At 37.7% G+C, this 18,131-nt stretch overlaps 7 protein-coding genes across 7 annotated transcripts; 3 read left to right on the top strand and 4 right to left on the bottom strand.

Moving 5' to 3' along the window:
* Positions 1 to 247: 247 nt before the first annotated feature.
* On the bottom strand, positions 248 to 5,093 carry I206_100563 (uncharacterized protein; the record flags this gene model as incomplete). The annotated part of the gene is made up of 18 exons (XM_019152540.1): positions 248 to 390; positions 446 to 680; positions 743 to 801; positions 857 to 1,013; positions 1,071 to 1,214; positions 1,287 to 1,472; positions 1,531 to 1,640; positions 1,694 to 1,788; positions 1,855 to 1,922; positions 1,982 to 3,200; positions 3,253 to 3,546; positions 3,604 to 3,692; positions 3,745 to 3,840; positions 3,894 to 4,310; positions 4,381 to 4,475; positions 4,538 to 4,650; positions 4,727 to 4,956; positions 5,040 to 5,093. 18 exons carry the CDS (start codon positions 5,091 to 5,093, stop codon positions 248 to 250), a joined length of 3,804 nt encoding a protein of 1,267 aa, XP_019014678.1.
* A 502-nt stretch (positions 5,094 to 5,595) lies between these two features.
* On the top strand, positions 5,596 to 6,222 carry I206_100562 (mitochondrial 37S ribosomal protein bS16m; the record flags this gene model as incomplete). Its single annotated transcript, XM_019152541.1, has 2 exons — positions 5,596 to 5,913; positions 6,091 to 6,222. The coding sequence occupies 2 exons, from the start codon at positions 5,596 to 5,598 to the stop codon at positions 6,220 to 6,222; spliced, it is 450 nt and encodes a 149-aa protein (XP_019014679.1).
* A 525-nt stretch (positions 6,223 to 6,747) lies between these two features.
* Positions 6,748 to 8,072, bottom strand: I206_100561 (uncharacterized protein; the record flags this gene model as incomplete). Its single annotated transcript, XM_019152542.1, has 7 exons — positions 6,748 to 6,765; positions 6,840 to 7,019; positions 7,086 to 7,218; positions 7,286 to 7,320; positions 7,419 to 7,620; positions 7,722 to 7,819; positions 8,010 to 8,072. 7 exons carry the CDS (start codon positions 8,070 to 8,072, stop codon positions 6,748 to 6,750), a joined length of 729 nt encoding a protein of 242 aa, XP_019014680.1.
* A 403-nt stretch (positions 8,073 to 8,475) lies between these two features.
* On the bottom strand, positions 8,476 to 9,957 carry I206_100560 (uncharacterized protein; the record flags this gene model as incomplete). Its single annotated transcript, XM_019152543.1, has 8 exons — positions 8,476 to 8,574; positions 8,641 to 8,707; positions 8,825 to 8,911; positions 8,979 to 9,391; positions 9,538 to 9,564; positions 9,623 to 9,713; positions 9,819 to 9,838; positions 9,910 to 9,957. 8 exons carry the CDS (start codon positions 9,955 to 9,957, stop codon positions 8,476 to 8,478), a joined length of 852 nt encoding a protein of 283 aa, XP_019014681.1.
* Positions 9,958 to 10,359: 402 nt separating this feature from the next.
* I206_100559 (uncharacterized protein) lies at positions 10,360 to 12,084 on the top strand (the record flags this gene model as incomplete). The annotated part of the gene is made up of 4 exons (XM_070202229.1): positions 10,360 to 10,456; positions 10,571 to 10,982; positions 11,074 to 11,902; positions 11,974 to 12,084. The coding sequence occupies 4 exons, from the start codon at positions 10,360 to 10,362 to the stop codon at positions 12,082 to 12,084; spliced, it is 1,449 nt and encodes a 482-aa protein (XP_070058330.1).
* Positions 12,085 to 12,971: 887 nt separating this feature from the next.
* On the top strand, positions 12,972 to 14,976 carry I206_100558 (6-phosphogluconate dehydrogenase, decarboxylating 1; the record flags this gene model as incomplete). Its single annotated transcript, XM_019152545.1, has 6 exons — positions 12,972 to 12,988; positions 13,168 to 13,201; positions 13,342 to 13,400; positions 13,478 to 13,521; positions 13,584 to 14,397; positions 14,466 to 14,976. 6 exons carry the CDS (start codon positions 12,972 to 12,974, stop codon positions 14,974 to 14,976), a joined length of 1,479 nt encoding a protein of 492 aa, XP_019014683.1.
* Positions 14,977 to 15,222: 246 nt separating this feature from the next.
* On the bottom strand, positions 15,223 to 18,011 carry I206_100557 (glutamate-tRNA ligase; the record flags this gene model as incomplete). Its single annotated transcript, XM_019152546.1, has 12 exons — positions 15,223 to 15,348; positions 15,581 to 15,753; positions 15,866 to 15,983; positions 16,060 to 16,111; positions 16,183 to 16,571; positions 16,673 to 16,822; positions 16,901 to 17,080; positions 17,165 to 17,335; positions 17,417 to 17,464; positions 17,525 to 17,562; positions 17,617 to 17,689; positions 17,757 to 18,011. 12 exons carry the CDS (start codon positions 18,009 to 18,011, stop codon positions 15,223 to 15,225), a joined length of 1,773 nt encoding a protein of 590 aa, XP_019014684.1.
* Between the last annotated feature and the right edge of the window lie 120 nt (positions 18,012 to 18,131).

Below are 18,131 nucleotides of genomic sequence, written 5' to 3'. Positions count from 1 at the left end.
TTTATTTATTTTGGCTGCTTTTAGTAAAAAATTGTATTACTTTTCAAATCATTCTCATGCATTATTGTAATTTCTGATAATATGCTTGCAAGAGTATGATTCAAGTGTAAAATTTCTAAACATGGTATGTTACAATGCATTAAATCATATGACATAAACAAAAATCAACCTCTTCATTTTCCAAAACCAGTTAATCATATATGGGGATTCGATATGTCACATTTGAACGCTCGATATAGGCTTCTACTTAAACTTGATAATCTTTAAAATCTCTCCATTTATCACTAGCCAATAATCCATTAACGAAAGCATGGAATTGAGGTGCTTGTTGAGGATTTGAAATTTTGTATAAAGGAACAGCTGTTCGAAGAGTAGATCTTTGCATTTCCTCTAAGTCAGAAATTGATCAGTACATGCTATTTGGTATGTGAGTTCGTTCACTAACCCTTCCTTTCGAGATCCTGTTTGACAGTATCATCTTTGACCTCAACATCTTTCATCATTGCCTTCATAGCAACCACGATATCATCAAGTCGAGGTATGACAGAGGTAGGAGACATTTGACCTAATCTCAATAAGAGCATCAAACCAAGTACTTTGACTTCGGTAACATCTGATAACGATGCCATGACTCTCTCTGTGAACGTAGGTAAATCAATTCTTGAGAAACATGTACCAAGCTAGCATAGTCGAGATGTATATAATAAGCTGTGATTCCCTACACCAGGATGAAGCGGCTTACAAGGGTATACATAGTTTCATAAGCTGTTTTTCGGTTCTCGAGTCCATCATCCTCGATGACTATGCACACTCCGTCAGCTAATCTCGGCGGCACACTCGAAACAGCTGCACGTACCCTTGAATGGACCCATGACGACTTCTCTCTGTAGTTCCTTCTTGACATGCGTTTCATCGTATAATAAAGGTTGGATTGTGTTTAGCTTGTCGACGATCAAATGCGGTTTATGTTGGATTGCCGAATTTAGAGAAGCGAGCGATAACCTTCGTACGATCTATAGGGCATAGGGTCAACTATTGGATCTATATTGCAGTAGGACGGACAGGCTTACTAAGTTAGAGTCTTTCATCAAGGACAGGAATTCCACGATGATTGGGGCGATGATCTCGTCGTACGAAGAGGACGTATCGATAAGGGTATATCTGACAGCAGCAGCGACTATAGCTCGGTTCTTAGGACTTGATCGCAGTAATTCCTGCAGGGATTTACTTCATCAGCTGACAGTCCGTTCCGACCACATGAGCCGGGATGAGGAAAAGAAGCCTACCTGAAGCTGAGGTATGAATTTTCCCGGAGCAGTCGTTGTCAGTTTCCCAATACAAGCCGCCTTGACATTTCGGATTCCGTCATCTCCAATTTCGCCTTCTTTCGTCGATACGTCGTCCGCAAAAAGCGGCTTCCATAGAGAGTCCGCGAGAAGCTCCAATTGCGCAGAAGACGAGTGCAGGATGACCTTGACACTTTCATGTAAGCTTCTCTACCAATCACGTCACCTGCTGTTCCAGGCTCACCTCTTTGAGAGAGTGCAGCAAGAGCAGTCTCGTTGCCTCACTTTTGACTGTTTCAATATGCTTGATGATCGCGGGCAAGAAGACCTTGGGTGCTCCCACAGCAAGGTTACCTAAATAAATTGTCAGCTGACAGCAGGCTCGAGATGAAACTCGGCTAGCTTACCTGCGGCAAACGCTGCGGCACTTCGTACTTCTTCACTGTCATTATCGAAAAAGCCCAAGACCTTGTCGAAGAGATCGGGTGATGTGGACAGATCGCTGATAAGAATGCAACATTCGCTCAGCTTTCAAGGGCATAGGCCTCTAACCCCAACGCTGACTTACGTGATTCTACCTATCTCACCGATGCAGAGGAGTGAGAGGTACACATCCGGTTCAGTGGCTTTACTCGACTGGGAGATTCACTAGGCATCAGCTTCGTCTGTAGCTGTTTCGGGATGAAGCAGCTCACCCTGATTACCTTTTGGAACAAAGCTAAAACGCCAGCGGCATTTCTCTGGGAATGAGCCACGGCCGTGCCAATTAACTTAGCTGTGATTGTGTAAGTCGAGGTTCCACCGTTTGTGGCATCAGGCAAAGCGGAATGTTTTCCAAGGTTCTCCACGAGGGCAGGTACGAGTCTAGTCACACAGTCTTGATCGCCATCCACATATGCGCCGAAGAAGGAGCAGAGCGCTTCGGAAAGATGTTGATTGGATGAGGCGGTCTTGATCAGAGCCATAATCGTAGGTGAGAGTTGAGCATCCACAGTCTCTCGACAGTCTGGTTGTTGTGACAGTATCAAAGACACCACTTGAAGTGCTGTAGGGGATTCAATGAAAGGTTGCAACTCCCCGACTATGTCCACAGCTGTCTTCTGAGGTAATTTATCGCCAACTCTAGTCAGGATACTAGAAAGGCAGGAAAACTCCGCGATTCTCGTCGTTGATCGCTTACTTCTACGAAGGGCGACGACCACTTCCGGTAATACTTGTAACAGCCATGAATCAAAGTCTTTGCCCTTGCACAGTGGTGACTCTGCAATCTTGCCAATGACTGATACTGCTGTGGTAGCCGTATTCTCATTCGCGAGTCGGGAAGTGATCAAAGGTAGAGTTGTCGAATAGGATGCAGTGAAGGTATCTCCCTCGTGAACAAAGAGGTAGCCGAGGGTTTCCAAAGCCTTTTCTCGAACATCAGCATCTACGCTGTTGTCGGCAATGATCTCGGTCGTTGCGTCAAAAAGCTGTCGGATAGGTGTATTGAAATTGGAAGGCAAGGGGGACGCATTATTCTTGGGTCTAGCAGCTTGAGCAAGACTTGAAGCGGCACTGAATGCTTCGAAGCTGATACGTTGCAATTTGTCTTTGAGACACCTCACTATGGCGGGTACAAGTTGGCCCAGATGATCGGCGTACACTTTGGCAGGATGATAGGCAAAGAAAGCGGAAAGGAAGGAAAGAGCTGCTATGGCCAAAGAGGCTGAGGTGGAACTGTCAACTGATCGAATTGCTGATGTCGCGGCTGCACATATGGAGTTCGCCGAGTCATCCAAGCCTCCATTGAGTGCCTTTGAGATCTCTCGAAGAAGGACAAAGCATTGTTGGCGTGTTGGCACGGATTTCGACGAAATTTGTTTGAGAATTGCACTGGTAAGTTGTGGCAGACTAGCTCGAAGATAAGATACCACGCTATCACCAGAATATTAGCCTTGAGAGTCAGATAAGACAAGTTTTGGCGTACCTATCATCCGGGGTATAGTCCTCATCCATACCTTCGCTTCTCTTCCTCTTATTTCGTCCGCCGGATACTATTTCAGCGGCACGAGCAGAAGTGGTTTGTTTGAGTAGAACCTCAAAGGCTGCGAGGACTTCAAGCCTAACACTCTCCTCCCGTTCGTTGAAGCGGGAAACTAGGACGGGGGCAGCTATGTTGTAGAAGTCGGCTAAGAGTTCGTTACGAGTGCCAATAAGCGCGAGCAGTAATTTTGCGGCTGATCTTCTGATTTTCCATGAATCATCTTCGTCGTCCGAGTAGCTGTCTCAGGCTGACAAATCAGCATGACATTGAAAGTTACGGCTACTGATGACTCACGCATCTTCTTCGAAATCATCATCGTCCTCCGCATCCTCATCTTCGTCATCCATTTCGACATCGTCGTCGTTATCGAGGTCAACGTAATTCTGTTGCAGTCATCAGCTTCTGAACGAGAGAGAGGAGTATGCATTGACTTACAGGGTCAAATTTGACCAACGCCAGAGCTCTCTCGGTGATATTCTGAATGTAAGGAGTGATTTCAGTAGGACATCTGAGAGCCAATACTTCCAAAGCCTGTCATAGGTAGTCGGTAAGCCACATCTTTCGGGACGAGCGCAGCAACTCACTACAAGTGCCGCTTCGACTGTTTCGGTATCTTCTGGATTCTGTGTCTGAGCCAAAATAACATCCCCTACTTGTCCTTCCGCTAATAGTGCACCAATCTTGTGTACACTGCCACCTCTGGCTAGGGTGGCAATAACACCTAACCAAACTCGTATCGATTCCGCATCCTGAGACAAGCCTTTCACAATATGAGCTTTCAACGCACTGTCGAATAATCCTGGATTCGTTGAGACAAGAGCGGATATCGTCGGTATAGCCCTCTTTCTGATCGTCGGTCGAGCTGTAGACAGTATATTTGTGAGAGATACAATGGATGTGTTTTGAAGATTCTGGGAGTTTGTGAGAACGAAGGAGAATCGATTGAACAGGTCTGTGAGAGTTTGGAGCAGCTCTGAAGCAAGTTGGGGATTGATATCGGACTAAGAGCACGGATTGTAAGCTCGATACTCTGGGCTAAGCAGACAAGCCGAAGAAGGGTTGAGGACTTACCTTGAATAGCGTGAACACACGAGTCACTATCCCTTCAACGTTTACTTCCGCTTGTTGTCCATCAACAGGCATCTCAGACACTACAGATTTGAGAGCTATTTCCAAGTATTAATGGTCTGAGTTGAATTACTTCACACGTAAAGCCAGCTCAGCTCACCAAGACATGATATATCCCGTCTCTCCTCGTCAGTACTGGACACGCCATCAAGTAAAGAATTTACTATATTCGAAAGTACATTTTGGCGAGGTCTGCGGACCATTAAAGCGATACTACGTGTTCGTTCACGATATCAGCTACAATCTAATTACGCTGAACACTTGAAAACGAGGACACGATTTTACGTACCATGATACGGAAGCCGACTTGACTTCTGCATTAGAATCACTTAAGAGTTTAAGTACATTCTCGCTCAACGCCTTTTCCGTTAAATCATCCGTATACGTTGTCTCTTGTCTTCTGGAAGCAGAGCTCGAAGTTGAAGAAGAAGAAGATGGTATATAATTCAATGCTCTAGATAATTCTTTATTGAGATCAATGAGAGCCATAACTCGATGATCCGAGTCAGTTGATCTCATCTATTTGAACCAGAACATCAATAAATACTCAAGGAAAGAAAGGTAAAGTGGAGGTTAGTATAAAGTAGAGATGTCAAACTTACTTTCTCAAGCAACCCCGCAAGGGATATACTGATATGTCCTGGTCCTTTTGACATCTTGCCTCAATTTGTCAAGATCCTATTAGGATGAAAAGCCAAGATTCAAAGGTTACTTGAAAAGAAGAGTATAAATTAGGATATAATATGGGAATGGATAAGTTGTATGATACTCTAACGCGGGGCAAGCTTAAACGGAAAGGTTGACGTAAGGTCGCATGGGAGATTGCTGATGTGGCAAATTATATGATAGAATTAAGTTATATTATCAGGTTGATAAGCGGTATGATCTGGTACTTGAATTTGATTCCGCTTTGCGTCAATCCCAAGTTCAAATGGTGGGATTTCGAAAAGTTCAGAAAAGTAAGTGATAATAAAACATCATCATTATTTATACCTTCAAGCTAAGAACATACAATACAATAAGCGGACCTTGATAAATCACATCTCACGGTATAACAATTTAAATTCAATTTTCAAAAGAATATATATATATCAAGAATTTTCAATAATAAATACATCTTAAATCTTCTTCAATCGAATTCAATTACTTTACGAAACAATGCCAGTTCGAATTAGATTAGCAAGATATGGATTTAAAAAAAATCCATTATATCATATAGTAGCAATAAATTCAAAACGTCCAAGAGAAGGTAAACCATTAGAAACTTTAGGTATTTATGATCCAATACCAAGATTAAGAAAAGGTATAATAATACCTTCTGAAGCAAATGTATTTGATTTAAAAGGACAAGAACAAACAAAAACAAAAGAATTAATTAAAAAAGAAAAAGAAATTAAATGGGATATTAATAGAATAAATTATTGGTTAAGTGTTGGTGCTCAACCTACTAGAACTGTAGTTAAACTTTTAGAAAGAGTGAGTTTAATTTTTTTTTGAGACAAATGATTTTTAAAATTTATTTCATTTTAGAATTCAGTCATTTTATATATATTATTAATTTCTTTTTTTCCCCTTTTACAAAATTTATTAAATTAATTATACTTTTCAAATGAGATTAACTTTGCTAATTTGATATATACTTTGATCAAATAGGGAGGAGTATTAAAAACACCTCATAAATGGCAACATACTTGGTCACCTGAACCTTCTACAATATCTTCATCCTCATCCTCAGCATCATCATCACTACCAACAACGAAACAAACAATATCACAACAATCATAATATACCATATGCATGTATTCAATTTAATTGTATTACCTGTACTATTCCTAAAAGCTGTCCAAGATTGTACCTACACTACCTTAAGACAAATACAAAATCAGTGCGGCGATGTCTCATCATAATCGGATATGCCGATTGCGACTCTTCATCATGTTGTCCTTCTTTGAATTAACGCAGTGAAAGATCCATTACTGAGTATTTGCTGTTTGACTTTCGCATCTCCCAGCTGTCAGTCATCGACTTGATGGGATCCTTGTACTACAATGCGTTATCCTAGCCTGCTCATGGTGCCGTGCTAAGTACAATGTCAATACGAATTTGGCATGTGCATATCAAGTTTCCAGATTTGATATATTCGTTGGTCATAGATGTGGCTCTCATGCCCATTGATATGAAGAGAATCGCAAAACGTGATTGTCGACTATACACATTTTACTTTGCGATATGCATTAACAATTAATCATCTTATATTCTCCTTCTCCTATCAACAACAACAACCTCATTCTCGTCTAATTGTGATATACTCTACTCTACATCATCAAGCTAGATAAAGACCATCATATTATCAGTTTATCATTCTCACAAACAACTGAGTGAACCAGATGACAACTACTCACCCCAGAGACTTTAGCTTTTCCTTTATCGGCCGCACCGGAAGTAGAAATTTCTTCAATATCTTCTTCTTCTTCAGGTACTCTATCTTCATCTGAATCTCCTTCATCATCTTCACCTGCACCGAAATCTGGCATTCCTCCTCCCATACCACCCATACCTCCCATTTGTTCCATCATTTTAGACTATACAGTTGTGGTTAAATTAGCGAAATTGCGTCGTCAATATACATCCAAAAAAAAGTGACTTACAAAGTCCATACCTCCCATTCCACCCATACCTGGCATACTACCTCCCATTCCACCCATACCGCCCATACCTTCCATACCTGGCATTCCACCGCCCATACCTCCCATACCAGCCATATCCATACCGGCAGTTGGGCTATTTTAAGTAATTAGAAAATTAGTCTTTAATCATTTCAAAAGTAAATCGCATGATAAGTACTCACTCTTCAGCACCTTCTTGTTCATCTTCGTCAACCCACTACAAACGTTGAATTAGCATTCACGTAATTGTATAAAAAGTATATTGTTTATTCGATAATTGATAAATAGTATGAATAATAATTAAAAAAAACTTACTTTAGAGAAATCAGTCTTTACCCAATTTCTATTAGGTTTTTCTTTTGTTAATCTTAACCAATATTCAGATCTTGGTTCTTTTTTTCTTAAAATTAAAAGTACAGCTCTTGATGTAATTACTTTTTTAGTTTCTTCAGGTATAATTTCATCATATAATTGTAAATCAAATGCATATTCTTTTTCAGGTACACCTTTTGAAGCGCTAAAATGAAAAAAAAATAAAAAATTAGTCAAAAAATCATCGATACATATACAAAATAAAATAAAAAAACAAAAAAAATTATCAAAAAGAAAAAGACTTACTCTCCTGCTTTAGCAGCAAATGAAATTTCAGTAGGTTTAATTTCTAATTTTGGTTCACCTTTAATATCAGGTGTATTAATTGTAAAATAAATAATATTCTATTTTATAGTGTAAATAATAAAAAGAAAATAAATAATTAGCAAATTGAATGAACCTCTCATAAATATTTAAATCACAATAATCAGAAAGATGAATCAAATGAATCAAATTAAATTAAATTAATTCAAGAGTATTATTATTTCCAAGGAATTTTGGACAAAGAGAATTTCAATAAAAAAATCAACTCACCTTTTCTGGCTCAGTAGCATTACATCGCTCAGCGTAAGTGACTTCAGGATGAATAGGTGCCATTTTGATTTAGTATATTTTTATATATAGATGTCTATTTACGAGTTTTACTGTGTTATAAGATTTACTTTATTGTAGGAAAAACACAATTTAACACGATGTAGACAGAATCATAAATGATATATTTCAACTTTGAAATGGGTTGAACCGAACTCATCAAACCAATTCGATCTTCCACGTGGTATCAATCTATGACGTCTCTGGAAGCTTCTACTGGTCTTGGTAGAAATCATAAAATTATTGCATTTCTCATAATACATTAATGATATTTGGTCAAAGCATGCATGCATATATGAACTTTCTTACAGCACAAACACATTTACATACGAGCCATTCGTCTTCTTTCGCTTTTTGTCATAGAAGCTAATTGGAATGCACTGCAAGTCTGACAAACTTGGCTTGAAAATCAAAGTACAGTAAGAACTTGTTGACCTAAAAATTCTTCTCCAGGTGCAAGTGACTTGAATTCTCGAACATATCCAGGTTCAATACAGACGTATTTTTCCTAACCACCACAACATTCATCAGCTAGTGTGATTAAGATTGTGCATTCAATTGAAACAAAACTTACCCATCCTTTATCTTCCATATCAGCGATACCTTTTCCAACTTCTTCAGTGGGGTTCCAAACGGTAACGCTATAATAGGGTGAATATAGTCAATACAAAATCAGCGACATGATTCAGAAGACGCAAGAGCGGTGTATTCGAGTGTCTGCTGTATGAGACAAATTTTTGAGTGAATATTATACTTACTCTTCAAATCCTCTGAATCTTACTTTATATCCTGATCCAGCACCATCATCAACGAAAATCTCTTGACTAGGTACTTTATGATAAACTCTATAAAAGATTTCAAATTTTAAAACAAAAATATATTTCTAATATAAATTGAGGTCATAAAACATACCTATCAATTGGTTTATCAATGATTATATCTTCTCCATCTGATTGTACTAATTTTCCATCTAATATTTTATCTTTATACGTAGTACCTTTATTAATATTTGAAATTTTAATTTTTTTATAATCAGGTATAGCTAAATAAGTATGTAATAAAGTTTGAAATTTAAATTCTTTTTCATCTTCATTTATAATATGAATATCAGTACATAATTGATGTTCACTTAAAGTAATAACATAAGCTAATTTATATTTATGTTGAAATGATTCAGGAGGTGAAGGTGCTAAAAATCTAATTGAAATTCCTTCTGGTCTATCCATTATTATTTTATCAAGTTTCCAAATTTGATTTCTTGCAAATCCATGTTGTGATAATGAAGCGTATTCTGGTGGAGATGTTGGTGGTGGACCAAAGATTGGCTAAATCAGTCAAGAAGAAAATTCAGTTAAACGTCTAAAAGGAGATGATAGATTTGATTGAATTTGATCAATTTTGGCGGAATACAATGTATTGAAGGGGGATTTGTTCTATTTTTCAAGCTTCAATCAGAATGACTGTTACTTACGAATACGACTGGAATACCACCTCGAATCTATGTATATCTAGCTCAGTAATGGATTCTAATGATAAACATATTTTCAAAAACTTACAGCTTTACTACCATCTAAAGCGGACTTGGAGCTCATGAAGAGTCTTTCCTTTCCACCTGATTTCCACGAAACGACATGTGCACCATAATAGCTGAATGAGCGTGCGAAGGATAAGCAGATAGTGAAGAATTGATTTGTCAGTAAGCCTTACACTTGATCACAGTAGTTCATGATGGAAATCTGAATTTGGACATACTAGATTTCGGCGCTGGATCCCTTTGTGATGACAATTATGTTTGTTAGATGTGTGAAATAGAATATGCGTTTACTGTGTTTGGGCAACTCACCGATTCAGTGTTGATTATTACACCCTTATCAGTTTCAGTGACACCCATTGTGATTGATTCTTCCGGTTTGTATTTGGCTGAAATGGAATTTGTATTACTGTTTATTTGAAGGTGAAACGAATATACATGATCGAGCACAATGGACTTGTTCATCGTCAATCCGTTCAATCACCATGTCGTCACCTATCGGACCGGTGGAGGGGTAACAAGTTGATGGACTCGTAGATCTGGGATAATTGATATTACGTAATTGAGTGAGATATGTTTACTCCACATCATATCGTTTTTATTATAATTGACAATTATCAAAAAAAAACATCCTTTAAAAAAGGTCTTAATGAGAATTGGTGTGTTTGCTGGATTTCATAACCACGTCAGATTTGAGAAGACGCGACTATCTAATCTTATCCAACGATTTTGCCTTTTGGGTTTAATTCAAAATAAATCAAGATGTCAAGATTAGATTCTTATCATTCTATGTTAGATACAAATGTGAATGTAGATGTTGATGCTGAATTTGATAATCCAACTATATTAGATCATAGTGGTAATATTACTCAAAATCATAATGATATTCTTGTTCATGAACAAATTCAAGAAAATCAAGCTTTACATGATCTTGCATCTATATTACCTTCTCAACCTCCTTCAAATCATGAAGATGATGATAATCAAAATCAAGATCAAAAAGATTTGGAAATGGGAGTTGGTATAATGGATGATGAACATGATGAATCTCCTTTTGTAATTATGGAAGAAGATCAAAATCAAAACCATATTGAAAATCAACAATCTAATAACAATCAAGAAAATGTTAATGTCAATTTAGAAAATAATGGTTTAATTGAACTTTCGAATAATGAAACGAGAATTGATCCTCAATTAGAATCACAGGATGTGATACATAATAGACCACCTACTCATGAGGATAGATTACAAGCTCATAGAGCCACACGCGGTTCATCCGGTGGAATGAGCTTGAAAGGTATGTCAGCAGCGGATAAAAAGCAAAGACAGAAGTTGCAAAATAAACAAGCTGCAGAGAGGAGTAGGAATAAAAGGAAAGCTGAACAGTAAGTCATGAACACATATCGAAATCTTACCTCTCGGTCTTCTATCTTCTTTCTTGATTCTTCAAATTAACTTGATATATTTTTGCTTTAGACTAGCATTGGAGAAGCAAGTTGAAGATATGCAAACTGAGAACGTTCAATTACGTCTAAGAGTACAAACATTATTATCATCAAAATCACTACCGTCACCTAATGAACCTTTAACATCATCAGATCAACCGGGAAATGAAACTATCGAAGATAGTATACCTTCTAGTGCAGTTCCTTCTGATCCAATAACAATCGAATTAATAGGTACAGGTATTGATTATAATTACATCAATAAACTTACAAATGAATTATATAATACTAAAAAAGCTTTAATGGAACGTAAGTTAAATTTAGAAAAATTGAAAAATAATATTCCTTTATCACCTTCACCACCTCCACAAATCAAAATTAAAGAAAATAAAGATAAAGATAATAATAATATTAAAATTCAAGAGGAAAATCTAGAAGAAAATATTAATCCTAAAATTAAAGAATTAAAAGAAAATAGAAATCAATATTTAAAAATTTTTAGTAAATTGAAAAGTACAAAAGCTGAACAAAGTAGTTTAAATACTTTATTAAATCATTTAAAAAGTGAAGTTGAAAATCTTCGTAAACAAGCTCAAATGGTTAAAGAAAAATTAAATGAAAAGCGTAATGCAATTCAGAATCCTCCAATAAATCAGAATGAAAATATATCTATTGATATTTCACAAGAACTCAATACCGTTCACTCTGAAACGGAGAATATTCATTCAGAAACTGATACAGACGTTGTTATGGCTGAACAAAATCAAGATCAAGATCAAAATCAAGGGGAGAATCAAGATAATCCGACTGTAGATGATATAAGAGGTTGGATAGATGCAGCTGTAAAAGGTTGGGATCAGGTAAGCAATCTATCTCCATGAGGTGATCCTACTCTTATTGGACTTGTTAATAAGCTAATTGTGTTACGCAGAGCATGCCTTTACAACAAAGTTCTGATCAATCTAAAGACAATGAAGCAGAGTCAAGGGAAGATCAACATTCAGCTGTACTTGAAAAGATAGCGCAGATTAATCAAGAATGAGTAAATAGCTTATTTCCTTAAGTTATGATTTTGTTGCATTCATTTTAGATTCGTGGTTGTATATATATATACCTACGGGTAATCATCATTATCATTGAGACCTTACATTAATAATGCAAAGTATAATACAGCTTGATTCAAAAGCTCTAAAATTCACCCAAATTGTGAAAGCGTACATTGTAATATTCGAGCTCTTCTTCCGCTTTTTCCTTAGCAATTGATGATAATCTCACAAACATCGGAAGGATCGGAAAGATCGACAGGATCTACCGGTATATGACATGTCTGATTTTGTTCCTAAAAAATCACCTCAACAAAAAGAGATTTTATCTTCCGTTTTCATTATCACTTTTGCCGTGTTTTTCAATATTTCCCGCCGGTACGTCGGACCGACGGGATTTGACTTTTGATTTTTGACTTTTTCAGGTTTTTTTCTTTTTAGTATTTCGTATAAGTGAGAATACCTGGTTAGTATCTTGGTCAGCATTAGTGGAGGTAGCGAACGCAGTTGACATGTTTCTTGAAGTCATGGAGATAAGTTGGAGCTATCCAGACGAATTGTAAGGCATGATATGTACATCTGGCAGACGCGGCAAAAGGGTGAATTATTTTTGGGGAGTTGAATTATGACTGCCACTTACGGCGTCATTGATTGATTGGTGATGAATGCTCTTGGTGATTTACCCTGAATCCCATTCCATTTCCCTTTTGATTATGAGGTATCCACTAAACCCGCTTCACTCATTCACCTGCTTTACCTTTCTTTTCCATTCTATCTTTTTCATTCTTTTTCTTAATTCTACTTGTCTTTTCAAAATAAACAAACAATTCTCATCTTCTCTTTCTCTTCTACCTACATTACTCTTTAAAAAAACAAAGTAGACAAAATGGCTTCTGAACAACTGTGAGTTCATTGTCTCCTCTTTCATGGGTTAGAAACACACCTTCCACATGGAAGATTGTGGAATCGGCCGTCAATTTCCGATCAGTCCTCTTGACTATTAGTCCACTCTCGTTACAAGCAAATAGTGGTCTGTTAAAATGTATTGAGAGCAATTCCGCTGACCTCATGTTTTCTCACAGCGCTGATGTCGGTCTTATTGGTTTGGCCGTTATGGTGAGTTCACTCAATCAATGGCGATTCGTTGGACCACGTTGCTTACTAAAACCATCTGTTCCTCTTCCTCTCTCACTTCCTCATCCTCGCAAAATGAATTTGTCTGCTTCTTCCCTCCTCTCCACCGCTTTAACACACAGGGTCAAAACTTGATCCTTAACATGAATGACAAAGGTTTCAAGGTTGTTGCTTACAACCGGTAAGTCCTCAGTCATCTAAAGAAGAAAAAGAAGAGGATTTTGACCGGACTTACTGACATTCTCTTCCGTTTCTTAGAACCACCTCCAAGGTTGATGCTTTCCTTGCCAACGAGGCTAAGGGTGAGTTACGTCTCCTCTTGCCGACCATCAGACCCCTACTTACGTCAAGTTTCCCCCGACAGGAACCAACATCGTTGGAGCTCACTCTATCCAAGAACTCTGTTCCAAACTCGCCAGACCTAGAAGAATTATCTTACTTGTCAAGGCCGGTCAAGCTGTTGATGACTTCATTGCTCAACTCGAACCCCACCTCGAAAAGGGTGATATCATCATTGACGGTGGTAACTCCCACTACCCCGACTCCATCCGAAGAACCCACGAGCTTGAAGCTAAGGGTCTCCTCTTCGTCGGTTCCGGTGTATCAGGTGGTGAAGAAGGTGCTAGAAACGGTCCTTCTTTGATGCCAGGTGGTTCCGACGCTGCTTGGCCACACATCAAGGAAATCTTCCAAAAGACTGCCGCTCAAGCTGAAGGTGAACCATGTTGTGATTGGGTCGGAGAAACCGGTTCCGGACACTACGTCAAGATGGTCCACAACGGTATCGAGTACGGAGATATGCAATTGATTGCTGAGGCTTACGACATTCTCAAGAGAGGTCTTGACCTCGAAGAAACTGAGATCGCCGACATTTTCACCAAATGGAACACCGGTGTTCTCGACTCTTTCCTCATTGAAATCACCCGAGATATCCTCAAATTCAACGACACTGACGGTGTACCAATGGTCCGAAAGATCCTCGATAAAGCCGGTCAAAAAGGTACCGGTAAATGGACTGCCATCGATGCTCTCGACAACGGTATGCCCCTTACTCTTATCGGTGAGGCAGTTTTCGCTCGATGTCTTTCCGCCGTTAAAGACGAACGAGTAAGAGCTTCCAAAGTCATTGCTGCTCCCGAGAGACAACCATTCCAAGGTGACAAACAACAATTCATTGAGTAGGTCAACCCCTCCTTACACGGTCATCTACGAGATAACAAACAGCTGACAACGGATTTCTTCATAGTGACCTCGAGCAAGCTCTTTACGCTTCCAAGATCATTTCTTACGCTCAAGGTTTCATGCTTATGAGAGAGGCTGCTAAGGTTAACAGCTGGCACTTGAACAACGCTGGTATTGCCGCTATGTGGAGAGGTGGATGTATCATCAAATCCGTCTTCTTGTCAGACATCACCGCCGCTTACCGAGAAAACCCTGAACTCGAGAACTTGTTGGTTTCTCCATTCTTCTTGAGCGCCCTCTCTAAGGCTCAAGCCGGTTGGAGACGAGTCATTGCTCAATCCACTCTTTGGGGTATCCCAATTCCTGCTTTCACCACCGCTTTGTCCTTCTTCGATGGTTACAGAACCGAAACTTTACCTGCCAACCTTATCCAAGCTCAACGAGACTTCTTCGGTGCTCACACTTTCAGAGTCGTTCCTGGTATGGGTAACGATCACCTCAAAGAAGGTGAAGATGTTCACGTTAAATGGACTGCTACTTCTGGTAACGTCTCTTCTTCCACTTACAACGCTTAGATAATCACCAAAAAAAAGGTTTTGTAATTTGGTTTTTGTAGGAAGATGGATTTTTTCAATGTTCGCTTTTCAGGTGTAGCCTTTTTATATGTGTTAAAATACTTTTAAAATAGGCAAAATCAGTACAATTATAGGAAACTCATGCAATGTAGTGATTTCTTGTCCTCATTATTTGCCGCAAGTATTAACGACGAATGGATGCATACATATTCAGAGGTCTCTAGATGCAGTAATCATTTAAACTTGTTAATTGTCCATTTGCCCTTTTTTAATTTGATCAAGTTGCTTGACATATTCCACTCCTTTGCGTAATCTTGATAAAGTTTCATCTAATCCTAAGATGGTTACTAATTCAGGTATACTTGGACCTTTCTATATGAAGGGAAAAAAAATGTGTCAGTCAAATTCGGAATCACAGGTATGTGATTTAAACGAACAAGGTAAGAAAGTGTAGGGTTAAGAGAGATGGGAAATAAAAGGACTAAAACAGGTAAAGAAGTATAAAGGAAATCAAGTGGAATTTGTTTTCCAAAAAAAAAACGAATAAGAAGTGAAAATGGAGGATAAGGGTGATGATTCAGGAAGAACAAGAATAATTACTAACCTTCCTCTCTGTTAAAGCATGTCTAATTGGAATTAACAATTTTGGTTTTTTTTCTAAATTTAATTGATTTAATAAAGAATGAATTATATCCCATATAAAATCTTCATTCAATTCTTCTTTTTTAAAACTAGATTTTTCTTGTAAAGTATCTGCAAATAATGTAACATATTGACCTATCAATTTGAAAAAAAATAGAAAAAAACAAAAAAGAGAGAGAGAAGGGTTAATAATCAGTAAAGTGTAAAAAATGACAATTTAAATTTTAAAATTTAAATTATGACTTACAATATATTCTTAAATTAAGATCTTTTAATATTAATTGTGATTCATGACATTCATATATTGGTGATTTAAAATAAAAGATTGAATGCATTGGCATTTCATTAAGTAGTATTGTTCGTGGCTATAATATTTTAAAAAAACAAAATATCACTTCTAAGTATCTCATCTTCTTTTAATCAAATCAAAATTTTACTCACCAATTCAGCATCGAAAACTTTTTCAACAAAATTTATATTTTCAACTAATTCACTATTATTTTCACAATTTACGATTTAGAATATTATACTTTTTTTGAAATGATTTCTTTTTATTGTACTCACCATCCTTTTAATGCTTTTTCTTTTCTCAAACGATCTTGAAATCTATTTATCAATTTTAATCTTTCCTTACTTTCACCTTCTCCTGTAATTATATTTACTTTACCCAAATTAACCATATGTCCATCTTTACCTAATCTATCTGACATTCTTCTTAAAGTCATTTTATTTAAAAAATCTAATTTTGAAATATTGACAGAAGCTTTTCGATTTGCTATATGTTTAATATCAAATAAATCTATTAATTGATCTAATGTAAATAATTCGTATAATGAATTTCCATCATTACGTATATGAGGATCTAAAGTTGTTTTTGATGATAAAGCAGAATGATAATCCCATCCCATCAAAGCCAGGAAATTTAGTAATGCAGAGGGTTCATAGCCTTGTTTCTAGGATCAAATTCATGAAATTAGCACAACGATCTAGTTCATATATTCAGAAGGATTATTCTCGATGATTGATGATCTGTATGAAAATTTTTTGAACTCACCATATAATGTTGTACAAAGGTGTCACCTTTCCTTTTACTCAATTTTGTTCCATCCGGATTACACAATAAAGGTAAATGAGCGAATTGAGGTGGTGTCCAACCAAATGCTTTATATAATGAATGATGTTTCGGTATTGATGGAAGCCATTCCTATCATCAAAAGACCGAGAGTCAGTTTCTTTTCGCATTTGAAATTGGAATATATTTGGACATCATTCATAGACTCACTTCTCCCCTTAGCACATGACTTATCTCCATCTGATGATCATCTACCACACTTGCTAGATGATAAGTAGGCCATCCATCCGATTTCATTAATACAAAATCATCGAATCCCGAAGTAGGTGCTGAAGGTTGGTGATTCCCGAAAATCAAATCCGGAGGAATGTCCATCGATTCGTTCGACGACTTCAAATTCCAATATTATATTGTTTCAGTCGACAGACTCAAGGGATTAAGAGAGTGAAACTTGATGTCGGACAGGATACTCACCTTATACCGCACTACAAATTTCTCCCCAGCTTTCTTCTTTCTGACTTTCTCTTCATCTGTTATATGTCTACATCTTCCATCGTAGCTATGCCGTTGTCCTTGAGCTTTCAGAGAAGTTTTAATAGCTTCAAGTTCATCCGGTGAGCAAAAGCATTCGTACGCTTCGTTTCGCTATATACATGAAGAACTGTATTAGCTGTACTCTTCCGGCATCTAGTTAGTGATAACTCCTGAACTGCACAATGAACTAACGGATAAAAGCTCTTTTGTATAATGATGGTAGATATCTAATCTTTCTGACTATTTCGAAACTGTCAATTCTTTCAGGCCTGAGATATTGAGTTGACATGTGGGACTGACCTGAGTATACGGTCCATGACTTCCACCTATACCAACGCCTATATTGACCAATCTGTCAGCTCAGTTACCTTGGAATGTAAGGAGAAGCTGACCTTCATCATAATTTAATCCTGCCCAATCTAAAGCTCCTCTAAGACTATCTACAGCACCCTCCGTGAATCTAGTCTACACCGTTAAGAGAAGCAAGTCAACACAGATTCTTGAGATTTGGCAGGAGCGAAGGAATACATACCCTATCTGTATCTTCTATTCTCAATAACCATTTACCTTTCCACTTTCTCGCTAAAATGTGATTGAATAAGGCTGTTCGTAATCCACCCAAGTGTAAATGACCCGTAGGAGAAGGCGCAAATCGAAGTCTAGGTACGATTATTGAAGGAGAAGAGGAGGAAGACGAAGGTGTTGGACTGGAAGTGGAATGACATCGTTTACATATCGGTCGTCTCGGTATCACTAGTCGACTGAAAGGGACAATCTTTGGTCTCATTATTGGCTCGTGCTTGCGCTCAAATTGACCTCGTGAGTGACCTGAAGATCAACCATATAAGACGACCAGCGGTTGTTTTCACGACGATCGATTATTATCTTCGAAAACTCGGAAATTATC

The sequence above is a fragment of the Kwoniella pini genome, chromosome 1 (genome assembly GCF_000512605.2).
Source record: "Kwoniella pini CBS 10737 chromosome 1, complete sequence".
In the NCBI taxonomy this organism is placed as follows: domain Eukaryota; kingdom Fungi; phylum Basidiomycota; class Tremellomycetes; order Tremellales; family Cryptococcaceae; genus Kwoniella; species Kwoniella pini.
The sequence above is the reverse complement of the archived record's forward strand: the minus strand, read 5'-3'. Positions and strand labels throughout refer to the sequence as shown.